Source organism: Malaclemys terrapin, chromosome 3 (genome assembly GCF_027887155.1).
Source record: "Malaclemys terrapin pileata isolate rMalTer1 chromosome 3, rMalTer1.hap1, whole genome shotgun sequence".
Lineage (NCBI taxonomy): Eukaryota > Metazoa > Chordata > Testudines > Emydidae > Malaclemys > Malaclemys terrapin.
The window spans coordinates 178,637,870-178,650,501 of NC_071507.1; the positions used below are offsets into that span (position 1 = coordinate 178,637,870).

Consider the following 12,632-nt stretch of genomic DNA (forward strand, 5'->3'; position numbering starts at 1 on the left):
TTGGGTAGCAGCTGCAACTGGGCCCTATATAAAAAGGCTGTGAGCCAGAGGCCAAGCAGTCTCTCTCTGCCTTCAGAGGGAGAAGGGCCTGGCTGCAGTGAGCTAGAGACAGAGTACCTGAGTGGAGCAGGGCTGGGGACAGGCTGAGAAGTTGGGGAGCTCCAGCCTGGAAAGCCCCAGGCTGCGGCCTAGGAGGAGGCCAAGGGGTACTGGGGGTTGCAGAGGTCAGCCCAGGGGTAGGCCAAGGCAGCAGGTCCAAACCCAACCTTGCCTGTGATGAGTGGCCTATACTGCAGTCTGCCCCAGGGAGCGGGGGCTAGTTGGTGACTGGCAGTGCCCTTATTCTGAGGCAAGGTAGGGATAGTGGGTGGGGGTTCCCCAGGTAGGGGAGACCCTAGTACTGAGGGGGGTACTGCCAGAGGGCAGCACCCCAGATAAAAGGGCACGAGGTCCGGGAGGGACACGGGGGCCAGAGGACAGGCGGACCACCGGCCTGCAGAGGGTGCTTCAACGCTGAAATGAGCTAATTCCCGGAGACAACCAGCAGGAGGCGCCGCAGGGGTGAGTCCGCTCCTCTACTGGGCCTATCACAAACTTCTTGTATTATGCTGGTCAAGTTGCTAAGACACGTCTATACTACAAGCGCTATGGCAGCATAGCTATGGCACCGTGGCTATGAGACTGTAACTATGTAGTGTAGACAGAGACTACAGCGACAGAAGGGCTCCCCTAGCAATAGCAGGTATGTCAATGGAAGCATTCTTTTGTCATCCTAGCTGTGTGTACTCCAGGGATTAGGTTGGCATAGCTACAGGACTCAGGCCTGGCGATTTTTCACAACCCTGAGCGTTGTAGCTATGTCGACCTAAGTTTCAAGTGTAGACTAGACCTTAGTTTGCGCCTCAGTTCCCCATCCGTTTTTAAAAAAGTGGGGATACCACCTCCCTATGTTATGAAGATAAAGCGATATGGGTCGTGTATACCATAAAAAAGCCCATAAAAAAAAGTTTCCATTGACATCTGTATGAATTTCATTGTATAAACGTCCTAAATATTCTCAGGTTTCAGAGTAGCAGCCGTGTTAGTGAAGTGGGCAGTAGCCCACGAAAGCTTATGCTCTAAGGTGCCACAAGTACTCTGTTCTAAATATTCTCCTTACTGAGGATACCATTTGCAAGTGGATTCCTTTATCAAGGTACTTACTATGGCTTCAGCACCACAGTATTTGAGCATCTCACCAATATTTAAAAGTAGAAACAACTTCTCTTCCTTTCCTCTGTTTCTCACTGTGTGGCTAAGGGGTTCTCACAACAAAATTTTTGGTGGCCTCAAAGTGCGGCCAACTCTTGCTGGTGGCCACACTGACACTTTCCCCGAAAATACCTGATTAACTTTAGGAAAAACAAATAAATAGCACATACACATCACTGTAATTTATTTATGTAGGGTTGTTTTTTTTGCACACTGAATAATAAAAATATGACAGTGAAAAGTGATATTTGTATGTTTGTTAATATCACTTTTCTCAGCAAGTCCCAAGACAAATTAAGCCCTGGATTGGGGGGCTGGGGTGGGAGACGGAGGCAGTGGGGGACATGGTGGGATGGATGTGAGCTGGGGAAGGCAGCGGGGGCCTGGGGTGATGGAGGGGTGGATGCAGGACCAGGAAGTCAGTGGAGTCCAGGGGCAATGGGGAGGGGGCATGGATGAGAGAGGAGGGTGGGTGGTGAGCCCCGCAGCTGCACGGCTGGAGCTGGAGATTGGCACCTGCTGCTGTTCAGCTGGAGGTCAATGACCGAGGCCAGAGCAGGAGTTGCATGGCAGAGGCAGGGGATTGGAGCCCAGTGTAAGTGTCTGCCACCACGTGGCCAGAGCCCAAGGCCGCGTGGTCAGATCTGGGGGTCAGTGCCCGCCACCACAAGGTGAAAGCCAGCACCCACTGCCACCCACCTGGGATGGGGACCGTCGCACACCCAGGGCTGGAGATTGGTGCCCAGAGCCGGTGCCCTCTGCCACGCAGCTGGTGCTACATGTCAGCACCCAGGGTCAGCGTCCAGGACTGGGGGTTGGAGCACGCAGCCGGGGATTGATGCCCAGGGCCAGCAGCTGCTGCTGGGAATTGGGGCCTTGGGCTGGTGCCGCATGGCTGGAGATGGGGAATGGAGCCTGCTGTTGCGTGGACAGGGATTGGAGCCTGAACTGAAGCCCCATGGCCGAAGGCTGGTGCTGCGTGGCCAGAGCTGGGGATCAGCGCCTGAAACTCTGCAGCTGGAGACAGGTATTGGCACCTGATGCCCCACGGCTGGAGCCCTGGTCTGCGCAGCCAGGATCCCTAAGTCCCACCTCTGGAACCTGCCTCCCAACCACCCCAGGGCTGAAGTCTGAGTCTCACTGCCTCCCCCCCCATCCAGTAGAGAGCTCACCATGCTCCTGCAGCATTGTGCCCTACCTGTCTCCAGGGGCTGGGCAGGGCTGCGCATCCAGGAGGAATAGGGAAGGAGGGGGGAAGGGCCGATGCTTTGCCTCTCCCCCCCCCCATCACCGCTCTTCCTGGCTGCAAAGAAACTCCCTGGTGGCTGCATGCAGCCATTTGAGAAATGCTGGGCTAAAAGAACCTCAAAGCACTTCCTCAGACACACTAAATTACTTACGTACCTACATGCCTCCAGCTTCCATCCAAGACACATCACACGATCCATTGTCTACAGCCAAGCCCTAAGATACAACCGAATTTGCTCCAACCCCTCAGACAGAGACAAACACCTACAAGATCTTTATCAAGCATTCGTAAAACTACAATACCCACCTGGGGAAGTGAGGAAACAGATTGACAGAGCAAGACGGGTACCCAGAAATCACCTACTGCAGGACAGGCCCAACAAGGACAATAACAGAACACCACTGGCCATCATATACAGCCCCCAGCTAAAACCTCTCCAGCGCATTATCCACGATCTACAACCTATCCTGGAAAATGATCCCTCACTCTCACAGACCTTGGGAGGCAGGCCAGTCCTCGCTTACAGATAACCCCCCAACCTGAAGCAAATACTCACCAGCAACTACACACCACACCACAGAAACACCAACCCAGGAACCTATCCCTGTAGCAAACCTCGTTGCCTACTCTGTCCCCATATCTACTCTGGCAACTGCATCAGAGGACCCAACCACATCAGCCACACCATCAGGGGCTCATTCACCTGCACATCCTCTAATGTCATATATGCCATCATGTGCCAGCAACGCCCCTCTGCCATGTACATTGGCCAAACGGGACAGTCCCTCCGCAAAAGAATAAATGGACACAAATCGGACATCAGGAATGGTAACATACATAAGCCAGTAAGTGAACACTTCAATCTCTCTGGTCATTCTATTACAGATTTAAAAGTCACTATCATTGAACCAAAAAACTTCAGAAACAGACTTCAAAGAGAAACAGCAGAACTAAAATTCATTTGCAAATTCAACACCATTAATCTGGGCTTGAATAGGGCCTGGGAGTGGCTGGCTCACTACAGAAGCAGCTTTTCCTCTCCTGGAATTGACACCTCCTCATCTATTATTGGGAGTGGACTATATCCACCCTGATTGAATTGGCCCTGTCAACACTGGTTCTCCACTTGTGAAGTAACTCCCTGCTCTCCATGTGTCAGTATATAATGCCTGCATCTGTAACTTTCACTCTATGCATCCGAAGAAGTGAGGTTTTTACCCACGAAAGCTTATGCCCAAATAAATCTGTTAGTCTTTAAGGTGCCACCAGACTCCTTGTTGTTTACTAAATTACTGTATATCGACCTTCTCCTCAAGTAGGGTGACCGGAGAGCAAATGTGAAAAATCAAGAGGGGGCAGGGGGTGCCTATATAAGAAAAAGCCCTGAATATCGGGACTGTCCCTATAAAATCGGGACATCTGGTCACCCTATCCTCAGGAGACAAGTTGTGAGCAAAGGTTCTCATTGAATTGACAAAGATTACCACCAAGTAGGGCAATCGGGACTGGCATGTTAGAAACAGTGGCAAGAGTTGGGAAGAACTACTTTGAGTAACTTTCTAACAGCCCTTTTATTACTATGCAGCACACCCAAACTGCAGATGGGCAACATGCAGCAATGTGAGTGCTTTAAAACTGAACAAGGAAAAGAGGACAAGAAACAGGGAAAAAAAAATTAAATAAAAATAAAAGGTCTCTTAAATTTTACCTAAATTTTCAAGGTCTTTTCTGGTAACAAATTTGTAATCATCATAAACTGTGCTCTCTGGATTCTCCTCCAGTTCTTCTGTCAAGTTGTCCAAGAATGAGCACCATCTTGGGGCAGGACCTAAAACCTGTGGACATGTTAAGAAGAGTTCTGAATTTATACATACACTCAAAAATAAAAGCACACCCAGCTCCTCACACCTGCTGCTCTACTGCACAGTGAAAGTAAATACACAACACTAAAGTCAAATATGCTTAAACACCACCTTGAGAGCACAGTCAAACCTACTGCTTGCAGTAGGAACAGAAATAATCCTGTATACTCTGACAGCACTATTGTTACAATCTAGGTAATTGAATCTAGGTCAACAAGTTAGAGGCTTCTAGTTTAACCGCTTCAAAATGTGACAAATTGGGCCGATTATATATTAAAAGCCAAACATGATGGATACAGTTTTGAACTTACCTAATAATGCTAGAAAACAAACAAATCTCTCTCACACAACTGGATCTTGACTTTATTAGCTCACTGGGCAATTATGTTAAATCCCATTTTGGCCTGTTCATTTAATTAAGATGCCTGTGTGCATTTCAAACATACTTTCATTTAAGGAAAAACACACTGTTGTGAGCTGATAACTGGAAATATTTAAAAAATTTAAATACTAAATGTGAGAGATTTGAACTCAGTTTTGCTAGACTATCAAAGTACTTTCAATTCATGCTTCCTCATCCCAAAATGTAATTATTATTATTATTTTTTTAAACACCCCTAACTTTTTCCACTGCTGATATGAATCCTTCTCAATCTTAATGCATACCGTCACACCCACTGTGCTGAGCCTATTATTTTAGTAGGTGTGCTAGCTCTGTGGAAAAAAAGGCCAACATGAAGGTCCTCTCTCCAGGGGGAAAAGTGGAGAATCAATGGGAAGCTTGGGATGTAAGAAAGGTCACTAACTCCAGCAGAGTGGAACTTTTAATAATCCATTTTCTTTTTTGTTCCATCATTACTGATACGTGAAATGGGAAAAAAAAGTCACAATAGATACGGCAATGGAGGCTGTTCAAAAGAATTTTTTTAGGCAACTTTTATAATGAAATACATATAATTTGTTCTTAATGTGAAGACACTGTTACACCAATAAGGATCTCTCAAAGTCTATGGTGACAAATCATTTTGCTCCAATTAGAAAAGTGTCATTCCCCTTTTTAAAAATGCATTTTCTTCAAATAACTATAGTTGTCTTAAAATAGCAGCAGTATATTCCAGACCATAACATTCAAATTTATTCAATAAAATTTAAAAGCCCCTGATGCAATATTTCCTTCATCAAGAAAAATGTCTGGCAGATTTAGCAGGGTTCCTCATTTTGTTTAATCTGCTTTATTATCTGGCTTTATAAATATCCTTTGCTGTTTAGAAATTTGCAGCACTATCTTTTAAAGTCACGAGAAATAAGAATAAGGTCAGACTGTGATCAAAGTTGGCAACCACAACAAACATGGCAACTGGAGAGGTACACTGGCATCGTTAACCATACCATTCATTTTACCCAGATTAGATCTTTCCTCAGAAGATCACAATTAACTTGTCTCTGACAACAGAAACTGCTGCCTTAATCAATAAGGTCGGATTAACCAAATCTCCATGGCTGTCTGAGCAGCAGTAACCACTTGACTAACATGGGTAACATTCAGAATCTTCCAGTCAGATATTTTTTCCTCCTTTTAGATCTTAATCGTCTCCAATTATATTTCCTGTTTTTCCCTGCTTCAAAGGTAAATGAAAAGCTTTTAATAAAACTAGATGTCAGTCAACTGAGTACAAGTGTTCCAGCCTTTCATGCTAATTCAAACGGTTACTGCTAAATGTTGCTTCATTACCATAGCTAAAAGAAAGGACTTTTCCTAGTCATGTGTTTTGTGGTTACCTATATTCTAGTTTTGGACACAATTCTATTCACTTTTTTTTCTTCTATGTTACTGATGAGAAATATTTTCTGTCATCGTGATCTTAGCATAATAAAGTCTGTCTCTTGAAGAGTCTTTGAATAAGTGAAGTTCTTAACTCATGTATATTTTAATCCCACAAAAAACTAGTCCTTCATAACATCTTGCTGTCACATTGCTTTAACAAATGCAAGGTTCCTGCTTGTTACTTGGACAACTTTTCAAAAAAATAGATATCATCCATTGCTACTACACCACATCCTCAGGTTGTGTCCAACAAGATTTAAAGGTTTATCCATTAAAGCATAGGTTATTTCAGACGCACAATGAGCTCCAAAGGGCATCTTGAATACAGTAGAATCTCAGAGTTACAAACACCTCAGGAATAGAGGTTGTTGATAACTCTGAAATGTTGGTAACTGAACAAAACATTATGGTTGTTCTTTCAAAAGTTTACAACTGAACATTGACTTAATACAGCTTTGAAACTTTATGCAGAAGAAAAATGCTGCTTTTAACCATATTAAATTTAAATGAAACAAGCACAGAAACAGTTTCTTTACCGTGTCAAATTTTTTTAAAACTATTTTTTTAGTAGTTTACTTTTAACACAGTACTGTATCTCTAAATACAGATATTCTTTTTTTAGTTTTACCACTTTTGTTTCTCCCCTCAAGCCCTCTGAAACTGAATTCCGGCCCACCTTTTGTTTTACAGCATATGTTCCATTTTAATAAATTTACAGGAGTTTTCATCTTTAACATTAATCCTTTCCTCCTTTTACTTCCTCCCTTAGTTAAAATACATTCCATTCCCTTCCCCTCTCTTCCAGCAACCACTCAAACAGCCTTGGCCTTTCCATATCCACAGGGCCCTAGGTACCATCAGAAAGTTTCTATGCTTCTCCCTACTCAGAGACAAATCCTCTTCTGGCACAAACACACACTCTGTTGATGGGTCAGCAAGTGTTCTGGGAGCTGAGAGGGTCTGACTGTCCAGTTCCCTATTACCAATACCCCAGCCACGGGAACAGAGACTCCTCCTCCACCTGGGGATCAGGCTCTGCTCTGTGAGAGGTGCTAGTTAAGTGGGAGAACTGCCTAGACTAAGTGGTTAATATGCCTGTAAACCAACATTGAGATACATAATTCTACTAAATCCAACTGGAGAAAAATGCAATGAAATTTGCAATAAGGTCAAGAATAGGATAGCTGATGCAATGCAGATACACAAGGAAATGAAAACAATGTGATGAAACTAGACTCAAAGTAGAAAGTTCCCAGCTGTACAATGACATTTCTAATCAGTTTAGATGCCAATTTTAATAAAGTTAGCAAATTGTAAATTATAAGCCAGTACACATTTAAATTCATTTTTTATTCATGTTCTATATTTCTATAAACATAGAAATTTCAAAATAACTAGCAATATTCATCAAGAAGTGGAAGATTTTCAAAGGCGCACAGGGAAGTTAGGCACCAAAATACCAGTGAAAAATCAATGAGAGCTGGACACCTAAGTCTCCCCGCTACAGTCTAATATGGACAAAAATATCTAGCCCTTACATCTCCGATTCACCAGGCAAAGATACAAAAGTCAACAGACACAGTGCCTAGTTTTCCTAGTTCACATTATAGTGTTTGGGCAAAGAATTATCAGTTTTATCACTGTTAACACAAGACAAAATGTAATGGGTCCTCTAGTACTGAAATATTCTGAGATGTTCAACTGAGTTTTAAATATGCCTAAAACTTGTTCAAACATTAGTTATAAAAGGGAGAAAATTTCTGATGGGATTAACCTCCCCAAAAAGATGATGTTACTGTAAATTAGATTTTTTTTTTTTTTAGATTTAAAATTCTTTGTATTTTAAAGGGCAATTAAATTAACATTAAGAGGATGATATTGTAATACAAGAGCCTCATTGTGGTACAGCTCTGATACAATGCAACTGTTAATCTATGTTTTTGCAGATGAATTTAATGAAAATAATTGAAAGAAAATGTATGAAATCCTGCCGGAGCTCTCCTGATAATACCACACTGTTGTCATCCCATTAACATTCCACTGAAGTTAATGAAATGTTAAGATATACCAGATATTATTTCAAAAACACAGCACGTGCTTGCTAACCTGTATTTGGTACATTTGATAGCAATTGAGCAGTTAAATGTTGTTTAACTAGTCAGTTTCATAGTCAGCGCCACAGCTTCATTTGAGCCATAGAAACAACAGACCCAATCCCAAAAGGGGCTGAACACTCTAAACTCCTACTGATTGCACAAGGAAGTTGAGGGTGCACAGCACCGCAATGATCAAGCCCTATGAGATAGACAGAACGAAGTTGACTTTAAGGAGGGGAGAATACTAGGTTAAGCATCAGTTGGATGCAGTTGATGAGCCCAAGCCCATACAACTGAAATTAACAGGAGTTTTGCTATTGACTTCAAAGGAAGCAGAAGCGAGTCCCAAGTTCTAGTTCATAAAACGCCCCATTATAGGACCCTAAAAAAGAGTTTATAGTAGAATTACCAAATTGTAAATGGGATGCTAGAAATTGCAGTAAGTCTTTCTACTGCACAAAAAAATAGTTTGTACTATTTATCTACTGCAATAAAAATATTAAAATATATATTTGCAAGCAGCAGAAATCAGATTTCCAAATGCAGTTATATAGTTTAAACTGCACTAAATTGCCCTGAAGGCAGAACACAAAACTAATTTGTAATGCTTCAAATTAACACTTCACATTTTACAAAACACACAAGGATATATGGATTATCAAGTTATCAGTCAGTCAATCTTAGGATTCTTATTTTAGGTCAGTATTGATTAATGTGTAATCTTGTAAAACATCCATTTACTACTTTGTTATGGGTTCCACAGCATATATAATGGCGGCTTTACGTGTGGGATTCAAAAGGGGGACTTCAGTTCCTAACTGCCACTATAGGCACCTAACTAACTCCCCCTGCATCACATAGGGAGCCTGCATGCCTAACACAGAGCTGTGAATTCCACTTGGCAGCAGGACCCCTAGACAGCAGGTGCTGCAATGCTCAGCACATCCCCCCTGTAATTCCCACCTCCGCTGCCTACTTAACACCATATAACTTGTATCTCTATTCTTCATATTAAATAAGCCTCTCTTTTAGGGGTTTCCAAACTGGTTATTTACCTTTGAATGCAAGATCTTAGCCATGTGGCAAAACTATTTTTTAAATACATTAATACAAACAAAAACAAAAAAAAAGGTGCATCATGTTTGAATAACTAGTTCAAACAACAAAGAGAGCCTTTTACTACAGCTTGACTATGCAGTCAGATTTGTCTTCAACAGGCAGCACACAAAATTATCTAATGGTGGTCTTCAAATTAAGGTGGAACAGAATTGTTCTTGGTTGGTCAGATTCTCATTTACAATAAGGTTATGTCTACGCTGCAATGTAAGTCCAGGGTTCGAACTCAGGCTCATGCCTAACTCCCCTTCATCATAAATTGTGCTAACCCAGGGATCGGACCCAGGCTCCCAGTGCCCCTGGAGGTGGAGGGTCTAAGCCTGAGTAAAGCTGGGACCCAGCGTTCAATCCCTATTGTTTTGCAGTGTAGGCACAGCCCCACTTGTCTCGTGCTCTGGGAGTCTACCAAAAGTATTCCACAACTCCACAGGCTCACTTTCTTTATCCTCTGTACAGTCAAGTTTGGTGGACTGTCAAGTTTTCCCACACCATCCCATGAACAAATGGCTATAGCAGCCACACTTTGGGAGGGCACTAGGAAGTCTGGGATATATTGGTGGTGGTGGTGGTGGGTGGGCGGGCGGGGGATGCGGTGGGGTGGGAACGACTCAGGCCCACGTAATGCAGCATAGATGCTGGAGCACAAGGTTTCAACAATTCCTAATCTGAGGTTACAAGTGAGCATAGGCAGACACTCTAGGCCTAAATTAGACCCAGGGTCTGCTAACTCAAATTCTACTAACCCTGGACTTACACTGCAGTACAGACATACCCTAAGGCCACTTTACATTGCTCTGGTAATGCACAGGGGTCTTAAAATGGATGCAAAATGTAAGCTATTCTCATGGCAAGGCTCCTTTACGCTGCGAGAAAGTGGTTAAAAGGAGCATTAATGTAAATGAAAACCTTTATATTTGGGGAACGCATTGAGGAAAACTTTTTAAAAGAGAAGGTTCTCTAATAAAGGTGGATTCTTGTACAGTTTTTACTGTGTATTTAGCCTGACAGACTAGAATAGATATGAAAGGTATATATTCTTTAGACTCTGATGGTGCAAGTTCATATACCCATGCAGAGCCCCAGTGACTTCAACAGAGTCCATTCAGGTATATGAGCTTACTGGATTAGGACTTTCATGCAAAACTTGTCTTAATGTATCTATATTTTTAATTAACATTAAAAAATTACTTGTTAAATTTTCAATAGAATGCACTTGTTAAAATGTTAAGTATGTCTAAATGGGCACATAATTACACTTGCACATGCTTTCGGGTTTCAATAGTGCTCCTTAATTGCAGAGAGACTATAGCAAGCCTAAATGAGGGAGGAGAAACAAATGGGTGACCCTCAGGGTATGGGTGGCGATTTAAATGTGCAATTGCATTTTCATCATAATTAGTTCTCTAATTGCACAACCAAGTTTAGTCAATGCACTTGCATGAGTAACTAATTATGACTCACATAAAGAGTACTATTTTTAATGCTTTCTTCTCTATTTCCTAAAATTAGAGGTATCGATCTGAATGCGCAACAATTTTCCATCATCTGTATTGAAAAGGCAAGAGAAGGAAGAAGGCATTTTTACTTTAACACAGTTACTAGCCAAGAACAGAATGTTGTGCACCAGCATTTAAACAGGGAGGTAACATCACGCTATCATGACCCTAGGGCAGTAGAGGGCACAGGTAAAAAGACAGACTGATCTTGGTGTGAAACAATGCACTGTGGAATATCAGAGGGAGGACTGAAATGTTAACCCAAAATACAGACTGCACAAAAGTTTTCCCACATTAATTTAATTTTTAAATGAATTTAACCAACTTTCAACGTGAATTATCCAATTTGCACTAACTAGCCAATTAATTCAGAAGAAGAATTGCATTGTGGACACAGTCCACTTTAATTTATAAAACGGAGTCCACACTAAGCCCCCAGTTCGAACTTGAATAACGTAGCTGAAGTCGAAGTATCTTAGTTCGAACTTAAAGGTACTTACCGCGGGTCCACACGCGGCAGGCAGGCTCCCCCGTCGACTCCACCTACTCCTCTCGCGGAGCAGGATTACCGGCATCGACGGCGAGCACTTCTGGGATCGATTTATCACATCTAGACAAGACGCGATAAATCTATCCCAGATCGATTGCTTGCCACCGAACCAGTGGGTAAGTATAGATGTCTCCTTAATGAAGGACAAAACCATCTTCTACTCATTTAGTGCAATAAGCCCAAACTGTTGGTCAAAGCATTCCGGTTTTCAGATACAGTCAATGATCAGAAGGACTAGTCTTTTATCCATTTTCCATCAAATATTATTTTTTAACCATCTCATAATAATCTGTATAAACCCATCTCTCCTTATCTATGGTATAAATGATCAAAATCAGCCTTTCCAGTCAAGACTACCTCTGCAATCATATCATGATTGACATCAAGACTCTGACACATCTGTAGTTCTAAATTCTCTGTTCTGCTACCTTATCTTTTTGGCATTGCTGAGTCAGGCTGCTCAGTAATTTTTACAAAAATCCAATAAAGTGTGAAATGTATGTTTCCATTCTTCATTTATATTTACAATGTAGAAGGAACCAGAGGCCCCAAAGGGTCCCAGTAGGAGATATCTCCAACATAGACACATAAGAAACAGTCCCTGTCCAAAAAAGCCTACCATCTAAGAATATTGTGCCTTTGTTAGCATATATCTGACTGCATCTCATATATAGCCCAGATCCAACACTTGTTACATCCATGCTCAGAATTTTGTAAAATCACATGGAGAAATAAAAATCAGATATCAACTGTAATTTGCTACCTTTGATTTCCACAGGCTCGTCTCTGATTTCTATCAAATCTGCTCTTTCCAACTTAATCTCTAAAACCAGCTCAAACTCTGCAAACTGTTACTTTGGCAAGTACTCCCAGTTAGTTTAATGCAGTAACCTGCCTGAATAAGGGTTTGTGGGATTGGCCCCACGTCTCTCTCCCATAAATTTCTATTTTTTAACATCTCACATTCTCATTAGACTCAATATGTGGGAGATTTAACACCATAACCATAATCACATCTTCTCTTTAGTAAGCCAGGAGCATATTGGAATGCAGTTTTAAACAAGAAATCAGATGAGAATCCCACATTTCACTTTTTGCAGCATACAACTGGCAGCAATATCACATCTGGTTTTCAGCCCATGTGAGCTTAGGTCTGATGGTCCCATAACTTTCCTGCTATTACAAAC

The 12,632-nt window shown here is 42.2% G+C and overlaps 1 protein-coding gene across 1 annotated transcript in view; it reads right to left on the minus strand.

The window, feature by feature from the left end:
- Positions 1-12,632, minus strand: part of NOL10 (nucleolar protein 10) — a 75,285-nt gene that overhangs the window by 20,692 nt on the left and 41,961 nt on the right. The window contains exon 14 of the mRNA XM_054023067.1: positions 4,209-4,335. Coding sequence (XP_053879042.1) covers positions 4,209-4,335 — 127 coding nt within the window. The remainder of the gene's footprint in view (positions 1-4,208; positions 4,336-12,632) is intronic.